This window comes from Monodon monoceros, unplaced genomic scaffold (genome assembly GCF_005190385.1).
Source record: "Monodon monoceros isolate NGI ecotype Baffin Bay Population unplaced genomic scaffold, NGI_Narwhal_1 Super_Scaffold_6, whole genome shotgun sequence".
NCBI lineage: Eukaryota > Metazoa > Chordata > Mammalia > Artiodactyla > Monodontidae > Monodon > Monodon monoceros.
The window spans coordinates 90384394-90409121 of NW_021703783.1; the positions used below are offsets into that span (position 1 = coordinate 90384394).

General features: G+C 57.3%; 1 protein-coding gene across 3 annotated transcripts; it reads left to right on the forward strand.

The window, feature by feature from the left end:
- Nucleotides 1-1505: 1505 nt before the first annotated feature.
- On the forward strand, nt 1506-23147 carry LOC114885511 (pyridoxal phosphate phosphatase). 3 transcript variants are annotated; one of them, XM_029205419.1, is made up of 18 exons: nt 1506-1776; nt 2931-2973; nt 3206-3310; nt 4453-4529; nt 4857-4968; nt 5060-5136; nt 5638-5776; nt 6336-6404; nt 6558-6648; nt 7070-7215; nt 8188-8299; nt 8668-8749; nt 8840-8920; nt 9436-9552; nt 10082-10179; nt 10514-10679; nt 11704-11798; nt 21806-23146. In XM_029205419.1, exons 1-18 carry the CDS (start codon nt 1718-1720, stop codon nt 22120-22122), a joined length of 1986 nt encoding a protein of 661 aa, XP_029061252.1. In that variant the 5' UTR covers nt 1506-1717; the 3' UTR covers nt 22123-23146. The 3 variants fall into 3 exon arrangements, with proteins under 3 accessions (XP_029061252.1, XP_029061250.1, XP_029061251.1); XM_029205417.1 differs by lacking the exon at nt 21806-23146 and adding an exon at nt 13227-14078 and having other exon boundaries at nt 1512-1776; XM_029205418.1 differs by lacking the exons at nt 1506-1776; nt 2931-2973; nt 3206-3310; ... (12 more) ...; nt 10514-10679; nt 11704-11798 and adding an exon at nt 16741-17376 and having other exon boundaries at nt 21806-23147.
- The last annotated feature ends 1581 nt before the right edge of the window (nt 23148-24728 follow it).

Consider the following 24728-nt stretch of genomic DNA (forward strand, 5'->3'; position numbering starts at 1 on the left):
GAGAAAGCCCACGCGCAGCATCGAAGACCCAACACAGCCAAAAAAAAATAAAAAACAGAAGCCAAGTCTATACTGGACTCTGATGTCTCCCTCCATCGAGGCATTCCTCAAGCCCTGCCCACCCTAGAATCCCCTCCAGGAGCCTTCCAGCTGGGAGAAGGGGAAGTGGGCAAGGAAACCTAGCCTGGGATCAATCCCCTCATCCTGGCCTAAGCCTTTGATCCAGAAGCATCCCAACTTCCGGCCAGGATTCCACACTCAGGTTCCCTTTGCAGCCCCTCCCCATCCCACCAGGGTCTGCCTGGCTCTCCCTTTGGAGAGTTGGAGGGGTGGCCAGTGTCCAGCACGTGCCCACTGTGTGCCAGGCCCATGTTGGGCCCGGGGCACACTGAGATGGCTGAGGTGGAGGTCCTGCCCTCGGAAGTGCCCAGTCTGCCCACCCACACACAGTAGGTGCTCAAGTAACCCTCAAACTGAACTGAAACTCCAACAAGGCAAAGTGCAGTAGGTGTGCTAGGACCCTACCCCAGGCCCCTCCCTCTCCCCCCACCCCCCCACCCCGGAGCTCCTGATGCCCAAGGGGTACAGGGGTTCAGAGTAAGAAGAGCCTACTGTTTGCCAAAGGCTCTCATCTTGTATTAACTGGCAGTTATGGAGCATCTGCTGTATGTCCCGGTGTGTTTTGGGTGGAGAGCCGAAGAAATTACTACAGTACTGAGTTTGGGGAGGTCAGAGCAGTATCCACGTCCTTGCCTTTCAAGAAGTTAGGGCAGGGACTGAGGAAGTCTGCCGGGGAAGGGATTTCACAGACAGCGGAAACTCGTGGCTGGGGCTGGAAGACAGCAGGGTGTCAGGGAACTGCTCTGGGAGGTTTCGCTGTGGCTGGAGGGTGGTGGGGACCCCCGTGAAAAGGGCGATGGGAGCAGAAGCATGGGTGCTGGAGGAGCAGGCAGGAGTGTCTTATCCACTCTTCCAGGTGGGCAGCGTCAGGACAGCTGACCCACAGGCCATTAGAGACAGTGAGTCCAGAGTGCCAGGGAGTTGTCCAAGGGCACGCTGCAGCATCGTGGCCCCAGGAAGCCAAAGCCTCCAGCCCATCTTCCAGCAGGGGAGCAGGGGTTGACCTTTAGTTCAAGGTGGCCAGGAGGTCCTTCCGGAAGGGAGTCTAGGACAGCATCCTTTGGGAGGCCTAGATGGGCCTGTCCTTGGCCTCTGCCTCCTAAACATGGAACGCTGTTTTCCCTTTAAGAGGATGCCAAGGTTATTTATACCCAGGGCTTGCAGGCCGGAGGGTGGGGCAGGAACCCAGGAAGCCGGGCAGGCGCGGTGGCAGGAACGGGCTTACCTGCTTCCCGCCACCGGGGCTGGGCGGGGAGGAGCGGGGAGGAGGGGCCGCGCGCACAACCTGTGGATCTCCAGGCGGCCGGCGGACCCACACTCGCCGGGACCGTAAGGGGGGGCGCCCTTGGGGGGCCCGGAAGACGCGAAAGAGCGAGAAAACAAACTTGGAGAGAGGAGTGACCTGGGGGCCGGGGGCGGAGTCGCCAGCGGGGGAGGAGAGAGTGAGCTGCAGCGAGAGCGCGGCTGGCCCAGGAAGCGGAGAGCGCCGCCCACCCACCCGGGGCGAGAGAGGCGCCGCGGGCAGAGGCAGGCTGGGCCGGGGGCTGTCGGGCCCTCGACCCCCACCGTGACCCCGCAGCCTCAGCCCGCCCCCAAGATGATGAAGAGGCAGCTGCATCGCATGCGGCAGCTGGCCCACACGGGCAGCTTGGGACGGTGAGTGGCAACCCCTTCCCTTCCAGTCCCATTCTCACCCGGCAGGACCCTAGAGGAGGTGGGAGGCTGGGGGGAGACTGAGGACAGCTGGACAGCCACCTTCTGACTGGCCACCTCTTTTCCTCCCCTCTGAATGCCATCCCCTCTCCTAGCCAGAGCAGGAGGGGCAGGCGCTGACCTTTGGGGGAAGGGGCACCCCTACCCCTGACTGGAGGGTGGGTGGAGGATCAAGGATGCTGGGTCTTCTCTGTCTCCATGAGCCCCTGAGTGGACGGTCCTCCCTGGCCTCACTTGTCCCCTCTGTACAAGGGGGGACTGTTAACCATCTCTGGTTGCCTGCGGGGGAGGGATGGTCAGGGCCCCAGACCTTGGGGGAGCAGCAGAGATAGGGTCCTGGCAGCGATGGGAGGAGGGGCCGCCCCTGCCCTGCCCTGCGCCTCTTCCCACCGTCCTCCAGCCCAGAGGCGTCCTTGCTTCTCTCTCTTGCTTCTGCTTTTCTCAGCCTCAGGTGGAAACATCCCCACATTCCCACCACAGTCCCTGAGCTGGTGGTGTGGAGGGCGGAAATTTGGGGAGCTCCCAGGGCCTGTCTTCTCTCCTCTTCCCCCTGCGCTGGGAGTTTCTCATTCCCTGGGCTCAGGGGAGCGGACTGGGTGCCCACAGACCTGCTGTAGGCACACACTGGCACAGATGCCTATATGAGCGTGGACAGTCAGGCCGACTTGCTCGGAGCCTTAGTGTCCCCACGTGTCCCCGGGCAGGGGCCCAGGACCTGCCCACCACCACAGTCCAGAGCCCTTTGTAACCAACAGCCCAGGAGTCTGAGCTCGCACACTTCCTGTTCTTGGGGCAGCCCGGGCCTCCTCTCCCCAGGTCAGCAGAAGAGAGAGGCGCCCCCAGTCCCCGCTTCGGTTTCATCCGCCCTCTCTGGGGACACAGCCCTGGGTGGAGGAGGAAAAAGCCCGGTATCCTATTCCCGCCCCCATGGAATGTGTTCCGACGGGGATGAGGCAGACGGGCCACCCAGGGCAGCCTGACTGGGAGGGGCACTGGAAGCATCTGGGGTTCAGGTGCCCTGTTTGCAGTGGGGGGGCAGGAGGAGGCGGGGGTTTCCTAACCTGGGCCAGCTCAGCAGAAGCTGTCTCCCCCTGCAGCACCCCGGAGACTGCCGAGTTCCTGGGGGAGGACCTGCAGCAGGTATGTGCCTGGGCCGGCAGCGGGTGGCAGGGCAGGCCCATGCAGGCTGTCAGCAGAGGGCCAGGCAGGGATGCCAGTTGGGGGCCCGAGTTGAGTCATTCCAATGCTGTTGGCAATGGGGTCCCCAGGAGGAGGGAAGAGAAAGGTAGTTCCTGCTCTGGGGGAGAACAGGACAGTGGGGCATGGGGGACAACAGCCCCCCACGATCCATAACCCCTGGACCCCCTCCCAGGTGGAGCAGCGACTGGAGCCGGCCAAGCGAGCAGCCCACAATGTCCACAAACGGCTGCAGGCCTGTCTGCAGGGCCAGAGCGGGGCGGACATGGACAAGCGGGTGGTGAGTGGGGGTCCCAGGGAGGAGGGGCCTGGGCAGGACACCTCTGTCCAGTAGGGCAGCGGGGTCGGGGCTGGGGTCTCCCCACTAGTCTGAGTCTCTGGCACCAAGGGGGTGGAGACTGCTCTGTCCCAAGGCTCCTCCGGCACCCCACTCATGAGGTCCTATTTCTTCCCCATCCCCTTCTTAACGCCGCCCGCCTGCACCAATCTTCTGAGCCACAGCCAGGCTTCTGACAGCACCTGAACCTCTCTGTCCAATCAGCACCCAGAGCAGGTGCTCACAACTGGGCAGTCTGTGAGGGCTTCCTGAAAGAAGTGGCATTTGAGCTGGATTTTGAGTGTTACTCACTGGTGTTAACCAGTAGCCAGTATTTATGGACTGATTACTGCTAGTCTGTTACTAGGATATCTCCATGCATTGCCTCACTTAATGTGAAAACAACCTTAGGAGGAGGCTGCCCTTATTAGCACTGTGTACCGAGGAGGAAACAGAGACAGAGAGGTAAAGTGACCCACTCAAGGTCACACAGCTAGTAAGTGGCAAAACTGAGATTCGAATTCTGGTCTCTCTGACCTAAGCTGGTGCTCTCTACAACGCTAGGTAGGAATGTGGGGGGCAAACTTGTAACTGGGCAACAGTTCCGTGTGGCCAGAGCAATAGGGAACCGTGGAGGGTTTTGAGCTCCGCAGGGGCTAGGTCAGCCACAGATGCCCTGCGGCAGGGGAGAGGGCCCACTCTGAGGTTGTGTTCCTGGCTCCTCCGCCCTCCCTCTAACTGTGAACTAGGGCAAGCTCCATGCCCTCTGTTTTTAGTTTTCCCTTCAGTGATGGGACTTGGTCCATTACTCCTTCCTGCCCAATCATGTGGCTTCTGGGAGGGGGCAGGGGGGCCTCAGATGGGTGGGGGCTCTGTACATGGTTACGGGGAGCTGTCACCTCCACCGTGCCTTGTCATCTTCCTGCTTCTACTGTCACCTGTGTCCATGGCCCTCCTGGGTTCCCGCCTCCCCTGTCCACGCCCAGGGCCTTGGTGGGGATTCTGCCCCTAGGAGACTCGCCATGTGCTCAGGCAGGGGCGTGGAAGCAACCCAGTGGGCGAGCACACGCGCTCACGCTCACAGCCGGCCCTGCCCTTCCCTGCAGAAGAAGCTTCCCCTCATGGCTCTGTCCACCACGATGGCCGAGAGCTTCAAGGAGCTGGACCCCGATTCCAGCATGGGGTGAGCACGGACAGGGACCTTGGCCCTCACCTGGAGATGCCAAGGAGGGATCTGGGTCAGGAGAGGGTCCCAGTCAGGGAGGGCATCCACGGTGGAAGGATGACCAGGCTGGGAAGAGTGTCTGGGCTGGGAACAGTGTCCGGGCTGGGAACAGTGTCCAGGTCAGTGAGGGTGGCCAGGCCTGCAAGGGTGTTGGGCTCAGTGAAGACGAAGGAGAGATAGAAGAGACAGGGGGTGATGGGGAGGGAGGAGGCCCCCCTGCCCAGTCTCTCCAGAGGGGGGTGAGGGGCTGTGGGAGCCCGGGCCCACTGGGTGCTGTGTCCACAGGAAGGCCTTGGAGATGAGCTGTGCCATTCAGAACCAGCTTGCTCGCATCCTGGCTGAGTTTGAGATGACCCTGGAGCGGGACGTCCTGCAGCCACTCAACAGGCTGAGTGAGGTGACCCTGCCCCCTCCCTCTGCCCCCAGCTTCCCCAGCCTCCAGCTCCCACCTCTGCAGCCCGCTGAACCCTTCCTGTGCCCGCCCCCAGGAGGAGCTGCCAGCCATCCTCAAGCACAAGAAGAGCCTGCAGAAGCTGGTGTCTGACTGGAACACACTCAAGAGCAGGTGGGAGCCACAGCCTCTAGGTGAGGTTCACGCCTACTTCAGCCTACGGATGCGGCCACAGAGCTTCGAGGCCCTTCCCCCACCAGGAGGACGCTGCAGGGCCCACCGAGTACAGTGTGTGTCCTTGTGCACACGCCTGGTCCTTAGGAAGACATATGGGGACAGTGCATGTGAGGGTGCCTCTGTGCGCGTATGTGCGTGTGCTTGTGCCAGCTGGGGTACCCAAAAGCCCGGGATAGCCGTAAACAATCCTCCAAGATCCCTGGATGGCGGGAGGGGCCCCACCCTCCACTCTGGAGGTGCGTGGCCATGATCACCAAGCCCACCACCAGGGGGTGCGCCAGAGCACTCTGCCCAGGGTGGGCAGAGACCCAAGGCCAGTTCAGCTCTGGGATTTGCATCTATAAATTCCGGAATCCTATGTGGTCAGGCCTATGGAGGGGCCCTTGGCTCTGGACATGCGATGGGGACGTAACCACCCCACCTTGGGATCATCCCCAGGCTCTGTCAGGCAGCTAAGAACTCAGGCAGTGGCCAGGGCCTGGGTGGCGGCCCGGGCAGTTATACCACCACAGCCAACAAGGTGGAGATGCTGAAGGAGGAGGAGGAGGAGCTGAAGAGGAAGGTGGAGCAGTGCAAGGTGAGGGGCACTTGGACTTCCTGCATGTGTGGTGGTGGCACGGGTGGGTGCTGTCCCCATTTCTCAGATGGCAAAACTGAGGCTCAGAGAGGTGACGTGACCTGCCCCAGGCCACATAGCTAGGAAGCAGCAGAGCCGGGATTTGAACCCAGGCTGTCAGGCTCCAAGGTCTGTGTACTTAGCCATCACTTTGTAGCCACTTCTGTCTATACCATACGCATAACACCTGGGAGGGAGAGACGCCTGTTCACCGGAGTCTCAGTGCGTTTGCTAAGTGAGTGAATGAATGAATGAAGGGTGGGTGAACAAATGAGGGGTGAGTAACACAAGGCACTGTGCTGAGGATATAGGGACACAGAGAAGAGGACTAGAAGCTGTAAAAGCCCCCCAAGAGTTCAAAGGGGTCCCTGCGGGCTGGCCCCAGGAGCAAACCGTAAGCAGTGAGAGGAGAGCTGGTTGTGACCCTCCCCGTACAGCTTGGGCAAGTTGCTATCCCCTCCAAGCTTCCCCGCTGGGCCCCAGCCTCGCTGGTATAAGCCCTCCCCTCTCTGTCCCCAAGGACGAGTACTTGGCCGATCTGTACCACTTTGCCACCAAGGAGGACACCTATGCCAACTACTTTATCCACGTGAGTCCAAGACCAGGCTCCTGCCACCCGGAGCTCAGGGGCCACTGAGACCCCCTGCAAGATGGTGGGAGGGAGGGGTGTCTGCGTTTGTGGCCCCTGGGGGAGGCTCAGCTTCCCTCACTTCCCCCCGGGGGTGCCCCCTTGTCCCCATAGCTCATGGAGATTCAGGCCGATTACCATCGCAAGTCTCTGAGCTCGCTGGACACGGCCCTGGCTGAGCTGAGGGAGAACCACAGCCAAACAGGTGGGGACACAGGCAGGCCCCGACCCCCACCCCTGACCCCCACCCTGCTTGGGGCATGTTAAGAAGCTTGCACTCCATCACGAAAGCCAGCAGGGAGCCAGGGATGAGTTCTGAGCAGGGGAGCGCTCAATTAGATTTGCGATGAAGAGATTGCTCCGGCTGCGTGGAGGATGGAATGAAGGGGCAGGACTGGAACCCTGTTAGGAGGCAGGAGGGAGGTGACTGTGTCCCGGACTGGGGTGGGGGCAGTGGAGGTGGGCGGATTCAAGAGATGTGTTGGATAATTTCAGGATGTGTGGCATGGGTGGTCAGGAGGGAGGTGGTAGCCCCTTGAGAACGTCTGGGGGTGCCCCTGTCTGCCCTGACCTCGATGCTCAGAGGTGGGAGGACCCTGGGCCGCTGATCTGTCTCGTCCCTGCAGACCCCTCCCCCTCGATGATGGCCGCCCCCTTCTCCAGGGTGTATGGGATGCCTCTGGGAACCCACCTGCGAGAGCTGGGCCGGGACATCGCCCTGCCCATCGAGGCCTGCGTCATGATGCTGCTTTCTGAGGGCATGAAGGAAGAGGTGGGGCTCACTGGAGTGGGTGGGGAAGGAACACCAGGGCCCTCACTTGGTCCCACACCTCCCACACGCTGCCCGTTGCTGGGACCTGTAATCTCACCATTAGCGTACAGGTGCTGGGAGAAGGTGTGGCCTCCTGCTGCTGAACTGATACCACCTCCCACTTAACGATGCTCACGTGGGCCGGGCACTGTGCCATCAGCCCTTTGCGCCCCTTGTTCCATTGGATTATCCCAATAACCCTTGGAGGGAGCCCTCATTGGCTCCATTTTGCAAGGGGGAGGCAGAGGCCAATGGGTAGACGTGCCCAGCAGGTGAGAAAGTGGCGGTGAAGCCGGAGACTCCACATGAGTCACAGCCACACGCTGCCCTCATCCATCCTTTGCACCTCGGTCGTGCTAGTGTATCGGCTGCTTTCCTAAGGACAGACCCTTAGGAGGTGGACCACACCCAAAGACAGACCTAGGCTTCAGGACAGTCCTGCTGGGCCTCCTATCTCCCTTTCACTCCTAACCAGACTCCTGTCTCCCCACGACTTTTCTGAGCTCCTCCCAGACTTCCCGGTTTTGTTTTGTTTTTTTTTTGAGGTACGCGGGCCTCTCACTGCTGCGGCCTCTCCCATTGCGGAGCACAGGCTCCAGACGCGCAGGCTCAGCGGCCATGGCTCACGGGCCCAGCCGCTCCGCGGCATGTGGGCTCTTTCCGGACCGGGACACAAACCCACGTCCCCTGCATCGGCAGGCGGACTCCCAACCACTGCGCCACCAGGGAAGCCCCTAGACTTCCCCTTTTGCTCAGAATCTTAGACCTTAAGAGTCGAGAGGAACCACGAATACGGTGGTGTTCACTCTGCCCACCAGCCCAGTGGGCCCCCGAGGCCTACTCCAGGCCATGAGTGGGCCAGGGCCTCCCAACCGGGGTGTCCTGCCCCGCCCACCCCTCTGTGATCCCCACCTGCCCCCTCTCGCACCTCAGGGCCTCTTCCGTCTGGCCGCCGGGGCCTCGGTGCTGAAGCGCCTCAAGCAGACAATGGCCTCGGACCCCTGCAGCCTGCAGGAGTTCTGCTCTGACCCCCACGCTGTGGCAGGTACCTGCTCTGAGGAGCCCTGGGTGGAGAGCCTTCCCCCCAAATCCCTTCCCTGAAGCTGCCTGAAATGATCCCATGATAGTTTGGCTTAAGGCCTGATGATCTGCCAAGAAGACATCTGAGGAGACATAGGAGTCCTTAATGTTGAGGTTCATGGTGAGCCCCCTGAAACGTGTGTATGTTTTTCTGCGGACAACATCACTAGGCTTCATCATTTTCTCAAAAGGGCCCGTGGCCCAAAGAAATGATCAGACCTAGACACGTTAGTGTGAACAAGAGCTAAAGGTTCCTAACACGGAGAGAGCTGAGGACTGGGGGTAAAGTTGGGGGCTTGGAGGGCTGCATCTGAGCCCCCGCCACCACTCTAGGTGCCCTCAAGTCCTACCTGCGGGAGCTGCCGGAGCCCCTGATGACCTTTGACCTCTATGATGACTGGATGAGGGCAGCCAGGTGAGGATGGCGGGGGACAGGTGCTGGGGAGGATGAGGCTACAGAGGGGCCACCCAGGGCAGGCTCACCAGGTCTCTCCCCCATCCACAGCCTGAAGGAGCCAGGAGCCCGGCTGGAGGCCCTCCAGGAGGTGTGCAGCCGCCTGCCCCGTGAGAACCTCAGCAACCTCAGGTGAGCCCCCAGCCCACACCCAGGCCTCCCCCAGCCAAGGCCCAGCTGCCACTTCAAGGGCCGTGGGCTGGTATCCTTGTCCTAAGCAATATTTCTGAAAATACCACTTTGATGTATTAACTGTATTTTTTTAATACTAGACATCGAACTGAACACATACCTTGAACCTTGAAGCCACACCACCCGGCTTTAAATCCCACCTCTGCCAATATGTGGTCCTAGGCTAGCAATTTAACTCTCTGTGCCTCAGCACCCTCATGTGGAAGACTTGGAGCATAACAGTCCCTACTCTGTAGGGTGGCTGGGAGGTTCTCAACTTAGTGCCTGACACGTAGGTGGTGTTCAGTAGGTCAGCTAATGTAACTAGTAAAAATGTTCCTAAATGTCCTGTGTGGTGTCTTTGCCACTCTTTGGCAATCCCAGGCTGGAGAAGTCTCAGGTCTTGGGGGGCATCCATGGGTGTTCATGGCCCAAGATGCCCTGCCCCTGGTCCAAGTCCCCCTCCCACGCCCCAGGTACCTGATGAAGTTCCTGGCACTGCTGGCCGAGGCGCAGGAGGTGAACAAGATGACACCCAGCAACATCGCCATTGTCCTGGGGCCCAACCTGCTGTGGCCCCCTGAGAAAGAAGGGTGAGTGGCCACAGGTTGGGGGGAAGGTGGCAGTCCCCTCCCCCCCCCAACATCTGCTGCTTACTTTTCCCCTGGGCCTCAGTTTCCCCATCCTTGGAGTAATTGTCAAGGCTGCTGTGACGAGCAGCCAAAGGGATCATGGATCTCATGGGGCTTTGGAGATAGGCATTCTGGGTAAAGGCAGTAATGGGGTGCTTGGTGGCCTGTTACGGGGAGCTGGGAGCCCAGAGATCTGATTCTAGCGCCCCCCCCCCCACCTTCCAGAGATGGGCCTTAGGAAGTCACTCTGGACCTTCATTTCCTCATCTGTAAATTGGAGAGAAACTAGACAGACATTGAGGATGTTTGCTTTGGGAGTTACATGAGACAATAAACGGAGAAATGTTTTGTAAACTGTAAAGAGCTGTGATATGTGAGGGGTTGTTATTCACCTGATCCTTTTGTCCCCAGTGCCCAGCACAGGGCCAGAGAGTTGGGGTCACTAGACTTTGCTAAATGATGACTCACTTTCACTTTCTTTTTGTCCCAGGGACCTGGCCCAGCTGGATGCAGCCTCCGTCTCATCCATCCAGGTGGTGGGCATGGTCGAGGCTCTGATACAGAATGCAGACACCCTCTTCCCTGGAGGTAAAGCTCCCGCCTTTGTGAACGTGTCCCTTTTTGTGCCTTCATCTGCCCAGCTTGGTGCCCTCCAGACTCAGCTTCAGTCCCTGGCAACCCTGCAAACTCACCATGAGGCCTGGAGGAAATGGCTCCTCCACTCTGAGCCTCAGTTTCTCATCTGTAAAATGGGGATGATGATGCCTGCTTCGTGGGATTCTTGTGAGGCCCACCTGGGAGTGGGAAGGCGAAACATGGTCCAGACAACATCCGGAGAAAGGGAAAGTGGTCCCAACACCGGCTGAGGAGGGGAGGCCTGCGGAAGCTCTGTAAGTTCAGATCTGCTCCCTTCTGTCTGCAGATATCAACTTCAACGTGTCAGGCCTGTTCTCAGCGCCTGCACCCCAGGACAAGGTCAGCGACAGGCCGGCTTCTGAGGAGCTTCCATCGATTGCCACACCCACCCCGGCCCCTGTACCAGCTCTGGCTCCGGCCCCTGCCCCAGCCTCAGTGGCTCTCAAGGAAAGGTAAGGACTGATGGGTATGAATGGCCCCTGTCCTGGCCTTGAGATGCCTAGCCTGAGACACCATCTCTCAGGGTGTCCAGTAGCATTTTAGGAAATATAATTATTATATTTTCATCCCAAATACCAGGTTTCCCAGTTTGGAGTGGGTAGGATAGAGACCTCAGAGGCATATTCTTCTCAACCTCTGATGTGTTCCCTTCTGTGTTATATGGTTCTTTACTGAGCACCTACTGTGTGCCAGGCGCTGTTTCAGACCCTGGAGATTTAGGGAACTAGGGAACTGATCATTTTGGAATGTGTAAATTCTGTACCTTCCAGTCTTCTCTTTGATCCTTTAAATCGGGAGGTTTAACATGGTGCCATGTTGCCTCCATACCCAGCGGGTATTGATCAGTTATCACAGACTGCTGGGGCCCAAACCATGAATTTCCTCAGATGAGCAAGACAGACAAATGCTGCCCTTAGAGCTCGCATTCCAGGGAGTGGGGAGACAGAATCAACCAGAACACCGATAAAGACACAGTATAATGTCAGGCGGTGATGTGTGCTACGAAGGACAGTAGAGCAGGGTCGGGGGGTCGAGTAGGGAACAGGAGTCAGGCAAGGGGGGCTCAGGAAAGGCCTCCCCAAGGAGTAGCCAACGGAACAGAGCCAGGAATGAGCCCTGGCCTCCTCCCCTGCTTCTCGTCCGTTCTCTGGCTTCTAGTGGCCAGAACATCCCGTAAAGATCACGTGGAGGCTGAGAGCTGAGATACAGGGGAGGCCCTGCTTTCTACCCCACATCTTGGTCACATGAGGGACCTCAGACACTGTCGCAGTGTCACACAGCAGCCAGGGCTCAGTGGATACAAACTCTGGCCCATGCCAGAAGCATCTTATCAGATCCCAGGCCCAGGCACAAAGTGGTGGAGAACAACTCCTAGGAGGACCCAAACTCAGCCTGTTGGCTGGGAATCTCCCCAGGATTCCAGGAGTCCTCTGGGTGATGGCCAAGGCTGACCCTGACCCTCTCCTTCCCTCGCAGGGCAGAGTCTGAGGCACCCCGCAGACCAGCCTCCCCCAAGGTCAGTAGGAGCTCCCTGGAGGCAGCGACCCCAACAGAGGACATGGCTCGGAGGAGTGAGTTGGCTGTGGGAGGAGAAGGGGGGCAGAGGGTGGGCAGGGAAAGGGGCCGGGCAATCCCAGACTGTCCCATGTTTTCAGACAGCCAGGGGAGACCAGGAGTCCAGGTGGCTAAGGGCCCAGGTTTGCTGCCGGACACTCTGGGTTCAGATTCCAGCTCTGTGACCTTGGGCAGGTGACTTCACCTGTCTGTGCCTCAGCTTCCTCCTCTGTGTAATGGGACAATAACTGCACCTGCCTTGTAGGGCTGTTTGGAGAATTAAATGGTGCTGCCTGGCCCATACCCAGCACAGAGTAAATGCTCGATAAAGGTCAGCGATTGAGTGTTGGGGGCGGTGGAGTTCAGTCCCTCAAGAAGACCAGGGATCACAGAGTGAAGAGGGAGGATGGGGTCTTCAAAAGACAGCGAAGGAGGGCGGTGGTGGTGGTGGTGGTGGTTTGGTAGCCTCCTTCTGAGCCCCTTTGGTGCATTCACCTGTTCAGGTGGCCTAAAGCCAGGCAGGTGAGGAGGCCGAGGGTTCAGGTGCAGAGTCTGCCAGGGTAACTAGGACACTTGGGACACCCAGCCTAGGAGGCTCTAGAGTTTTCCACCTGGATGGGAGTAGATGGAGCAGCATCAGGAGCCTCTGGACCAGCAGGAGCTGGCAGGTCGCACAGGGATCTTCTTACAGGAGGGGGCTTCTAGCCACCTTTCCTGGATGGGGTGCAAGCAGGATGTTTGCTCACTGGAGCACAAGTCAAAGGACGGTCACAGCATCACCTGCACTGGTCCTCACGTCAGCCCTGGGAGGTCAAGGCTGTCATCTTATCTCACTGATGAAGAAACTGAGGCTCCCGGGGGCAAGTGATTTGCCCAGGCCCTCCAGTGGGTGGAGACAGAGCTAGGACCAGGGGCCAGATGTCCTGCCCCACCTAGCCCCTCGGCTGCCTTGTGAGGTTGGACTGTGCAGGGGGATCTGAGCGCTGGGGTGGGGCAGTTCTGGTGGGCTTCTGAGAGGAAGTGAGGAGGACCCAGGTGGCAGGTGGAACACGCAGCAGTTCTTTATTGAGCAGCCCTGTACTGAGCACGTACACTGCGCTAGCCAGCGGGACATCAGCTGGCCTCACTCAGTTTACATTCTAGTCAGGGAGACAAGCAATAATCGAGCAAAATTAAAACTGACGAGATCATTTCAGAGGGCAAGAAGTCCCATGAAGAAAATACGACTGGAAAATATGCCAGTAACTGGGGCAGGGCGGGGGAGGGGCCCTCTAGCTGAGGACAGACGTGGACGGAGGCCCGAATGGTGAGCAGCCAGCGTGGAAACTGTTCCCGGCAGAGCAAACGGCAGATACCGCAGATTCGAAGATCCCAAGGTGGCATCGAGCTTGGGGATTCGCCGCAGGCAGTGTGAACGCCTAACCTCCCCTCTCCTTCCTCCACAGCCAAGCGCCCAGCGCCGGCCAGACCCACCATGCCGCCCCCCCAGGTCTCCAGCACCCGCGGCTCCCCCCCAGCCCCCCCCCCGCCCCCTGGCTCTGGCAGCCCTGCGACACCCCGGGCTCTGCCCCGCCGTCTGGTTGGCAGCAGCCTCCGGGCCCCCACGGTACCACCCCCGTTGCCCCCCACTGCCCCCCAGCCTGCCCGGCGCCAGAGCCGGCCCCCACCAGCCTCCCCCAGCCCGGCTTCCCCAGGGCCAGTCTCCCTCGTCCCAGTCTCTCTGAGCGCATCTGCCGATGTGGACCTGGGGGCGGCCGCAGAGGAGGGAGGGGCCCCTGAGGCTGCAGGCAGGGCCCCCACTCCCCCGGTTATCCCCCCTCAGCCCCGGCCCAGGAGCCTCGCCTCAGAGACCGACTGAGCTGGCGGCTTCTCCCCGACAGCCCTCAGCGTCCCCTCCTCCCCACCTTGTCCTCCCAGGACACAGCCCTCACCCCTCCCAAGGGGGTGAGGGCCTCCAGCCTTTGCCTACAAGTGCCTCGGTGTCCGCTGGGTCGGCCCCCACGGCAAGGAGGACTCAGGACAGTCCTCCACTTCCAGACCTCTTACTCTTGGATCCACCCTGGGCTTGGGGGCGCCCCTCAGCCAACTCCCCACTCTCTGGCAGGGTCCCAGGGGAGCCGCCGGAAGGAAGGAGAGGCTTGCCTGCTCCTACAGGACTTTTATTTTTCTCTTGCCAACATATTTTTTTGTAAGGCTGGTAAATAAATTATTTTGGACAAAACTGGAGCAGCTGCCCAAATGATAGTTTTATTTTCTGTTCTTGAAATAAAGAAGCCACTTTGATAAAGGGGAAAAAATTACCTATTCTTTGCCTCCTTTCTTTTTCCCTGTCTGAAATAATAACAGCCAACATTTTTAGCACTTACTCTGTGCTACCCATTGTGCTTTTCTATGCATGATTTCCATTTAATCCTCTTCCAGGGAAGTAAATCCCATTACCTCTTACAGGTGAGGAGACTGAAGCTCAGAAAATGACCAAGGTCACATGGCAAGTGAGGCATGGACCTGGCCCAGGTCTGCCTGATTCCAGAGCCTGGATCTGTCCCTCACATCCTGAGCAATTTATTTAACTTCTTGGAGTTTCCTTCATCTGTGAAAACATTTAACAACTTCCACCACAGAAATGTTGGTTTGAGGATTAAAAGAGACACACTTGTAAACACCAAGGTACCGCCCCTGCACACAGAAGTGCCCTATAAGTGATGACTGCTTGCTGTTTCCCCCAACCTGTGGTGCTCTCTGTTCCCGGAGAAGGCAAGGAAGGCTCCCCTGTGGAGCAGGGATGGATCTGTCCTCAAATATTCCCTGAGGCTGCTCTGTGCCAGACTCTGGGCTAGGTCCCAACTCAGCCCTACGCCCTAGGAGCTCCTGGGAACGGATGGGCAGGAGAACTGACAATTAGAATCAAGTGTCATGGGGGTTCCCTGATGGTCCAGTGGTTAGGACTCCACGCTTTCACTGCCGAGCGCGCAGGTTCAATCCCTGGTTGGAGAACTGAGATCCCGTAAGCCGCGTGGCAAGGCCAAAAAAAGAAAAAGAATCAAGTGTCATGGCACTGGGAACCCATGTTAGCACACTTAGGGGCAAGCCAATTAACCCAGACTGGTGTGTGTGTGTGTGTGTGTGTGTGTGTGTGTGTGTGTGTGTGTGTGTAGGGTGAAGGCCAAGAAGGCTTCCTGGAGGAGGTGATATTGAGGGGGAGTCTTTCAGGAGCTGGCCAGCTAAAAAAGGGAAGAAGGAAGAACATTCCAAGCAAAGGAGACCACCTATGCAAAGGCCAGGAGCAAATGCCCAGGGCACTGAGGCACAGAAAATACCAGCCTCAGAGCCTGAGTGACAGGGTGTGGCTTTTCCCAGGTCTTTGAAGCTCCAGTTGCTCCTGGGGGTCAGACACGTCTTCAGAACCTTCTCAGAGGCTGGCAGACCACCTCAGAATTGTGACACATTCCTCCCCAAGTGGGGACCTAGGCAGCTGGGTCCCGTCACTACCCTGGGCAACTGGCTACTGCTGCTCTGTCTCCTTCCCGCTCCAGGGTCCTCGGGTGACAGACTGCCTCTAGCCCAGTGCCTCTCCACTCTGGCCTCACAGTGGAATCCCTGGGTAATTAAAAAAGCAAAGAAATTTTGAAATGCCGGGTCTCACCCAAAACAAACTAGAATTTCTGGGATCCTGCAACACATTGGTTTTTTTTGTTTGTTTGTTTGTTTTTTTTCTTTTTTGCAGTATGCCGGCCTCTCACCGTTGTGGCCTCTCCCTTTGCGGAGCACAGGCTCCGGACACGCAGGCCCAGCGGCCATGGCTCACGGGCCAAGCCGCTCCGCAGCATGTGGGATCTTCCCGGACCGGGGCACGAACCCGTGTCCCCTGCATCGGCAGGCGGACTCTCAACCACTGCGCCACCAGGGAAGCCCCACATTGGTATTTTTAAAAAACGTTTCTCAAAAGTCATGGAACTGGACTTCCCTGGTGGCGCAGTGGTTAAGAATCCGCCTATCAACACGGGGGACACGGGTTTGAGCCCTGGTCCGGGAAGATCCCACATGCTGCGGAGCAACTGAGCCTGTGCGCCACAACTACTGAGCCTGCACTCTAGATCCCGCAAGCCACAACTACTGAGCCCGTGTGCCACAGCTACTGAAGCCTGCGCGCCTAGAACCCGTGCTCCCCAACAAAGAGAAGCCACCTCAATGAGAAGCCCGTGCACCGCAAGCCCCCACTTGCCGCAACTAGAGAAAGCCCACGCACAGCAACGAAGACCCAAAGCAGTCAAAAATAAATAAATAAATATATTTTTTTTAAGTCATGGAGCTGTACATTTAAGATCTACACATCTTACTGTATGTAAATTATATCTCAAAAAAAAAATTCGTTCCCCTGGGGACTCCACCGCACAGCCAGAGTGGAGAACCACTGGTCTAGACCAAGGGCTCCAGCGTCCGAGAGGACGCCGTGTGCCTCTCTCCTCAACACACCCACACTCTTCTCAAGACTTTGCTCGTAACTGGTGTGATCACGGTTCAGAGAGCAATGAGATTTGACCCAAAGATAACATCTCCTTTAGCATCTGTTTTCCTCCTAGCAACCAGCCGTCTTAAGCTTCTGATTGGCTGGGGAACGCGGAGCGGGCCATATTTTCTACTTGTAACTCCTTATTGGTCAAAAGGAGCGTCAGTCTCTCAGCCTCCCATCCCTGCAAGAAGCTAGTTAGGGCTGAAGCTCAGCGACTACTGGCCCAGAGGAACTAAGGGGTGTGACGAAGGACCAGGCTAGGCCGTCGTTGGTCCCTTTCCCTCGTTGGCGGCCGCGATTCCGCCCTTTTCTCCAGGTTCCCTTAGCTCGCAGCCCAGCTCCTCCCCGAGACTCTAGCCCCATTGGCCGCGGGCCAGGCCGTGACCCCGCCCCCTGGCCCTTGCGGCGCGCCGATTGGCAGGTGCCGGAAACCAGCCAGCTGCGGACGAGCGCGCAGTGCTCGCGGAAAGAGAGCGGCGCGGCGCGAGCGTGCGGGCAGCCAGCCGGCTGCATGGCGCGCTGCGAACGGCTGGACGGCGCGGCCCTGCGCGACGTGCTGGGCCGGGCGCAGGGGGTCCTTTTCGATTGCGACGGGGTGCTGTGGAACGGCGAGCGCGCCGTGCCGGGCGCCCCGGAGCTGCTGGAGCGGCTGGCGCGGGCTGGCAAGGCGGCGCTGTTCGTGAGCAACAACAGCCGGCGCGCGCGGCCCGAGCTGGCCCTCCGCTTCGCGCGCCTCGGCTTCGGGGGGCTGCGCGCCGAGCAGCTCTTCAGCTCCGCGCTGTGCGCTGCGCGCTTGCTGCGCCAGCGCCTGCTCGGGCCGCCGGACGCGCAGGGCACGGTGTTCGTGTTGGGCGGCGAGGGGCTGCGGGCCGAGCTGCGCGCCGCGGGGCTGCGCCTGGCGGGGGACCCCGACGAGGACCCGGGCTCGGCCCCGCGCGTGCGCGCCGTGCTGGTGGGCTACGACGAGCACTTCTCCTTCGCTAAGCTGAGCGAGGCCTGCGCGCACTTGCGCGACCCCGACTGCCTGCTGGTGGCCACCGACCGCGACCCGTGGCACCCGCTCAGCGACGGCAGCCGGACTCCCGGTGAGCGCGGGGCTGACGGGGAAACTGAGCTAGGGCGCTTATGCCTCCACTCCTGCGAGTGGGGTGGGGAAGGGGCGTATCCAGGTGACAGGTGGGGAACGGGAGTGATGTGAGGGCGGTCCCCACCCAGCAAGAGCCCAGGATGCTTTCATGTCCACATGTGGTAATTCTTGCAACCGTCACCCTGTGAGGGGCAGCAGTGGGGTCCCGGTTTGACAGATGAGGAAACTGAGGCCCATTGTGGCTCAAGGAGTTGCAGGCGGAATCCAGGGCCCCGACTCCCAATCCTAGCCTTTCTGAACCAGCCTCAAGGGCTCCTGTCATTTTCCCCACCCGCCATCGGGGTGAGGTCGGAGAGTTGGGGACAAAGCCTGGAAGGATTCCCCCCGCCACCATTGGAGGTTTGGAACAGGAGTTTCTAGCGGCAGGTTGAAGGCAGGTGTGCGGGGAGCACAGAAGGTGGATGGAGTTTGACCTGAGTTCCAGTTCCAGCTCCAGGGCTCTGTAATCTTGTTAAGTTACATAACCTTTGAGCATCTCTGCCCTGGGTGTAAAATGCGAATAGTAACCATGACAGTTTCGCTGAGGAGAGAGTGATCAGGATGAGTGCCTGCTACACAGTAGGTGCTCAGATGATGTAAATTGTATCCAAGACCTCTCCTATTACAGAGCTTTATGAAGCACCTTGGTGTCTGTTATTTAGTTTCAGAATTACTCTGGAGATGGACGTTATTGTCCCATTTCCCAGTTAAACTGAGGCTAAGAGAAGGGAAGTGAGCCACCCAAGAAAGAGCAAGAGGATCTGAACTTGGCTCTTGAGGCCACCTTACCCCCAACCTCTAAACCCCACCCCCTCCATCCAAGGCACTCTTCACTGCTGTCATTTGGGAATTCAGATCTGCAGAGAAAGCAGGAGCAAGTGAGCCTCCTACATCTTGGAGGGTTCAAGTTAGACAAGAGCAGGTGGTAGCAGAGGCTAACTGACAGTAGTGTGTGTGTGGACAACCAGTCAGTAAGCTGAGGGCAGGGACAGATCTCCATGACTCACTCCCTGCTGGCCGCTGACTCGATTGATACCGAATCCTAGGAGGGCAGGGTGGGATCGATTGAGGAGTAGACACAGTATTAAGATGGGTGGCAGGGAGGTCCTAGAGCTGAGGAGATCTGGGAAAGCTTCCTGGAGGAGGCATCTTGCAGGACAGGGCACTAGGGAATGGAACAGGGCTTGAGCCATGGCAGAACCAGTTCCAGGCTGAGAATCTTATAGTTCTAGGCCCGTCTTAGCTTTGCTGCATGACCACTTCAGTCTCAGTTTCCCCATAAATCCAAGGTGAGGGCGCTGGTCAGGGCTCCCAGCTGCACTAGCTCCTGCCTGCCCTAGGCCATGCTATGAAAAGTGAGTTTCTTTGGAGGCCTCAAAGCTCAGGTTAAGGTTTTGGGTTCAGAAGCTCCCCCGGGGGCTCAGGAAGGATGGTGTGGAGGAGCTGGGGAGAGACCAGGCCCTGCCCACGCGTGCCCCTTGGGTCTCACCACCCATCTGGCTTTGCCCACCGGCTCTGCTGGTCATTCCCACAGCCAAGAGGGGGAGACAGAGCTTAACAAATACAGCGCTGGTGTCCTGTTTGGGCACAACTGAATCATGCAGCTTTGAAAGTGGAATAAAAACACTAATAAAGGCCCCAATATGCATAAAATCTGAAGTAATGCTAATCTCACCCCAGTTCCCCCTCCCCAGTCCCTATGGGTCTCCTAAATTGTGTGTTTACCTATCTACCATGTGGCAGCCACTTGAGATGGCAAATAGACATGCCTGTCGTCTTAGGAATACATCTCCAGCAAAACATACGCCAGCCTTGGATGACAGGTTGTTGAGAAGAGTGGGATGTAGTGGTCTGAGGACACAGTTACGTTCATAGACTCCCCTGGTTGGATGCTCGCTCACCCAGGGTACGGATCTTAGTTTCATTCATTGCTCTATTCCCAGTGCCTCACATAGTGCCTGGCATATAGTTGGGCCTCAGTAATATTGGCTGAGTGAGTGAGGTGGGACATGGGGGGCCAAGAGGGATCGGCTCCGACCTGGTAGGAAAGGAAGATGCTGGGACTTCCCTGGTGGCTCAGTAGTTAAGAATCTGCCTGCCAATGCAGGGGACACGGGTTCAAGCCCTGGTGCGGGAAGATACCACATGCTGCAGAGCAACTAAGCCCGTGCGCCACAACTGCTGAGCCTGCGCTGTGGAGCCCGGGTGCCGCAACTGCTGAGGCCCACGCGCCTGGAGCCCATGCTCTGCAACGGGAGAGGCCACCGCAACAAGAGGCCTGCACACGGCGACAAAGAGTAGCCCCTGCTCGCTGCAACTAGAGAAAGGCCCCGTGCAGCAACGAAGACCCAACACAGCCAAAAATAAGTAAATTTATTTTAAAAAGGAAAGGAATATGCTGACAGAGCTACCATTCTTTTTTTTTTTTAATATTTATTATTCATTTATTTATTTATTTTGGCTGTGCCAGGTCTTAGTTGTGGCATGCAAGATCTTTAGTTGCGGCATGCATGCAGGATCTAGTTCCCCGACTAGGGATCGAACCCAGGCCCCCTGTACTGGGAGCACGGAGTCTTACCCACTGGACCACCAGGGAAGTCCCCAGAGCTACCATTCTTGAGCTGAGAAAATCACTTTGGGGTGACGCAGTTGAGCCCTTCCCATCCTGGAAGGAATTTCTAACTAACAGGGCAAATGGCTTTTCTTCCCTACCCAGTTCTCAGGAAAACAAGCAGGCGAGTTCTAGGTCAGAGGTCAGGGAGACCTTCCCAGCAGGGTTGCTCTGGGCCAGCTTTGCCTTGATCCTATGGAAGTTCCTCCTCATCTGGGGGCCGCAGGGCTGAGGATTCTTCCTGTTTGTGCACCTTCTGTGTCTTGGGCTTAATCAAGTTGAGTGTCATCCCCTATGAGAAGGGAGACAGGAGGCCCAGAGCATTTGGGGTCAGACCAGTGGAGTACTGATGTCTAGTAACTGGAAGAGTCTTGATTTATGCCTTTTGCCAGTTTCTGTGGTGTAAGTACTCCCCCCACTGTGGCTGATTTCAGCCTACCAACGTGAAGTCACTTATCATGGGGTTGGGAAGATATGTACACGCCATTCTGTAATATTTCCATCATTAGGATGCAAGTAACCTCAAGAGCATAGATAATGGTAAAATAATTAGGAAGTGATGAGTTTTGAGAATTTATTACCTTTGTTTTAAACATATTTCACTTGATTGTTAAGTTTATATAAGTTGACTTTTAATAGTGGCTTTGTTTAACCACCAACTCATTTCAGAATTCCTGAAAATGAAACATTCAGCACTCCCAAGCCCGTACAGGCTGGCCCTGCATGTGTCTGGGTCAGACCTACCTGAAGGCATATCCTTTATCTGCCACTTATTAAGCTGTGCAACCCTGGACAAGTTACTTAACGACACTGAACATAGCTTTCTCATCTGTAAAACGGGCGTTCATGTAAAATGGGCTCCCACACAGCCCCTGGCACTTTAGAATGTGCTCATCATTAGTGTGAAGGTAGAACATTCTGGCACAAAGATGTACCCCTGAGACGGGCACAGTGGACTCATTGTGTGGGACAGGGTGGTACTGGGCTGGGAATTAGCCTTTTCTAGACAGTCGTCCTATTGTTAAACACTTGGGTGTGTTCCACAATTTTGCTTATTATAGTTACTGAGGCCACGGACATCTTCAACCATGTAGCTGTTTGTCTCCAGTTTGAATTCTCGCCTTGTGATCACTTTCCCAGTGGAGGCTGACTGGGTCAGAGGTGCGAACATTTCTGTGCCCTGCTGTGTTCCAAAAGGGCTGTGCCAGTTTCTGATGCCAGGAGCACACATTCTTGTAGCAATGACCACAACTGCTGTTTGTTAAGGGCTTTTCTGTTTCCAAAGCATTTGCCCCTGTGGTGCTCAGAGCACCTCTTTGAAGGTAGGCATTACTTGGATCCCCCTTTCCAGTGAGTCTAGGGAAACTCAGAGAGGTTGGCTTGCCCAAAGGCGTGTGGCTGCTTGGGTAAAATTGTGAACGGCACGCAGGGCTGACTGAGCCAGGCCCGGTTACACGCAGTGGCTCATTCAGGCCTTACAGTACCCACGTGAGATACTGCCATTGATATCCCCATACAAGAGATGGGAAAACTGAGGCACAGGGAGGTTAAGTAACCTGCCCAAGAAAGGTGGAGATGGGGTGTGAATGCAGGCATCTGGTTACAGAGTCTGTGCCCTTAACCCCTACACTAAGACTTGGAAGCAGGTGGCCTTTTAACTCATTTCAGTGCCTAATTTGACCCCCATGCCAAGCCGCCTCGATGGGAATTCCAGTTTCCGGGCCTGGATGCTTTCCCCGCTGCCACCTGCGTTAACCGAGTCTCCATGTCCCTGCAGGCACCGGGAGCCTGGCTGCTGCCGTAGAGACAGCCTCAGGCCGCCAGGCCCTGGTGGTGGGCAAGCCCAGCCCCTACATGTTTGAGTGCATCACAGAGTACTTCAGCGTGGACCCCAGCCGCATGCTTATGGTGGGCGACCGCCTGGAGACCGACATCCTCTTCGGCCACCGCTGTGGCATGACCACCGTGCTCACGCTCACAGGCGTCTCCCGTCTGGAGGAGGCCCAGACCTACCTGGCAGCTGGCCAGCACGACCTCGTGCCCCATTACTATGTGGAGAGCATCGCAGACATGATGGAAGGGTTGGAGGACTGAGCCCACCTGACCAGCAACTGCGGCTGCAACCCTTGCTCACCCTGTTCCTGTAGATGGAGGTGATGGGCCAAGAGCTGCATTAAGGGCTACCAGCTAGCTCCCTGGCCCCAGTTTCTACCCTGGTGGGGCTGGAACCCAGGGAAGATGTCAGGGCCCTCGGACCCCCTTCCAGCAGTGGCTGGGCACTCTTCTGTCCCAGAAGCTGCCCCCTCCCTGCCACTGGTTTACCCTGGCCTGACCCAGCCAGGTGGCCTTATATCCTGCCCTGTGACCTCCGCTTGTTTAAATCTGGGCTCTGCTGCCTTGTGAGGACTTCCCCCAACCCTGAGCACTTAATCCCCTACCTCCTCCCTGGGGCCTCTAGGGCTCTGCCTGCTCCTGGGTCCTGGCCCTGGGTTCCTATTGACCGATCAGAGGTCTAGGTAGCCATGAATCATTATTGTCCTGAGCCCTGAATGGACCGATCAGAAGGCTAAGTGATAGTGACTCGTTGCTGTTGGGTCTTGAGTGGACCAGTTGGGAGCCTAAGCGACTATGACCCTTTCTTGTCCTAGATCCTGGGTAGACCAATCAGGACCCTAGGTAATAATGACCCATTAGTCTCTTGGATCCTGAATAGAACAATCCAGAAGTCTGAGAGACTGGCCTCTTGACAATCTGGGTCTGACTAGACCAGCCAGGGGTCCAGATTTCTGTTCATAAATACGGGTCCAAGTGCTGAAGACACCCCTCCTCCACAAAGGGGGCCACTTGGTGGCTCTGGGGGCTTCTGTAGCTGAGAGCCCCACCCTCCCTGATCATGGTACCAGACCAGTGTTGACGGTGGTCACAGCTTGGGAGGGGGGCTTTTGTGGCCCGCCCCCCGTGCTCTCAGTGTTTGCTGCGCCACCTCTCCCCCGCGCCCACCCCCAGCTGTTTATTTATTATTGCGTGCCAGTGATGGTGGGGATGGGGGCTGGGCCTTCCCTGCCACCTCCACCCCTGTTGTAACCAGTCCTCCCGATCTTAATAAAGTGCGAGTGGGAGTGTCTGTCGGTTGAAGTCTGTGTCCAGGGTGGGGCGGGGGGAGGAGCCCCTGCCTGAGCCTGCTCTCCCTGGAACTGGCCCACCCGCTTCGTGAAATGATTTACCCCAGTTGCAGAGTATTCTCTGTGTGCAGTGGTACCTTAGCACAATAGCACTTTATGCCTCACTGAGTCTTTATATACCAATCTGTCTCAGTCCTTCAGAAAATCCAGCAAGCTTGCATTACTCATCCCACTTTACTCCTTGGGGAATGAGCATCCTAAAGGTGATGTTAAGTTAAACATGACGGCACACCCCTGGAAAGTGTGATCACCTGAGGCAGGATCTGAACTTGTGTGGGCTGACTCCAGGAGGCTGCGGCCCCTCTCTGTGGAGACAGGTGTGAGACCGGTCCTTACCCTCCAGGAGGCTCAGGTGAGGTGCTGCGCACCCCCCTCCATTTCAGGCATCCTTCACACCTGGGCTGCTGCTGTGAACGTGTGCCCTGCTGGCCTCGAGCATCCTCAGTGCCTTCTGCAGAGCAGGTGGCCATCTGTGAGCTGGCTGAGGGTAGGACTTGGAGGTCTGGAAAATTCTCTTCACTATGATTCTTCTGGGGAAGAGGGAGTACTTGACTGAGCCTGGCTGCATCAGGAAGTGGGAGCAAATGTGCTCTTGTGGAGACTTCTGGTTGTGACGGACTTGGCTCAACCTGGCTAAGGCGTAAGAGAGTTTATTGGCTGCCCCATGAGGTGGTCCAGCACCCTCCAGGTGCATCCCTCTCATCCTCTCACTCTTCTGGGCTTTGGGTGTGAAAGCGGTTGCAGCTATTATGTGATCGCAAAGCATGGCCCAGTATATTTCTCTGCTTGTGACTCTGCTTCAGAAAGATGGGAGGAGCTTGTTGGGGTTGTTTCCTCCAGACCTCTAAAAGTTACAAACCAACAGAAAAAGTCTAAGAACAGCACAGTGAATACCGTATGGCCTTCACCTGGACTCCCAGCTAATACTTCAGGAAGCTGACGACACCAATCCACAAAATGAAACAACTCCTTCACACTATACCCCCTGGTTTCAATAGTTACCTAGTTTTGCCTCCCTCCTCCACCACCCCTGCATGTTGACTACTTTCTTGGTGACCAGAGGCCTTAGGGGTACTTTCTGTTGTCCCTGCCATAATTTTTTCCTCTGGGGGTGGCTCTGAAACAGTGGCCGAAGCTCAGACTCACTGAAATCTGAGCTTGGTCTAGCATCAGAGTCCCGCCCAGCACTCTTTATTTCATCTTAGCTATTACAGATGAGCATAACCACAGGACTGTAAGTTTTACTTTTTTCGCAATTCCTTATGCATCAGTAGGCCAGCTCCCCAGGACTTGGAGCCACGTCTAAATTCCATTGGTAACGTTAACCTTTTTTAAAAAAAATTAGTTAAGAAAGCACATGGGGCTTCCCTGGTGGCGCAGTGGTTGAGAGTCCGCCTGCTGATGCAGGGGACACAGGTTCGTGCCCCGGTCCGGGAAGATCCCACATGCCACGGAGCGGCTGGGCCCATGAGCCGTGGCCACTGAGCCTGCACGTCTGGAGCCTGTGCTCCGCAATGG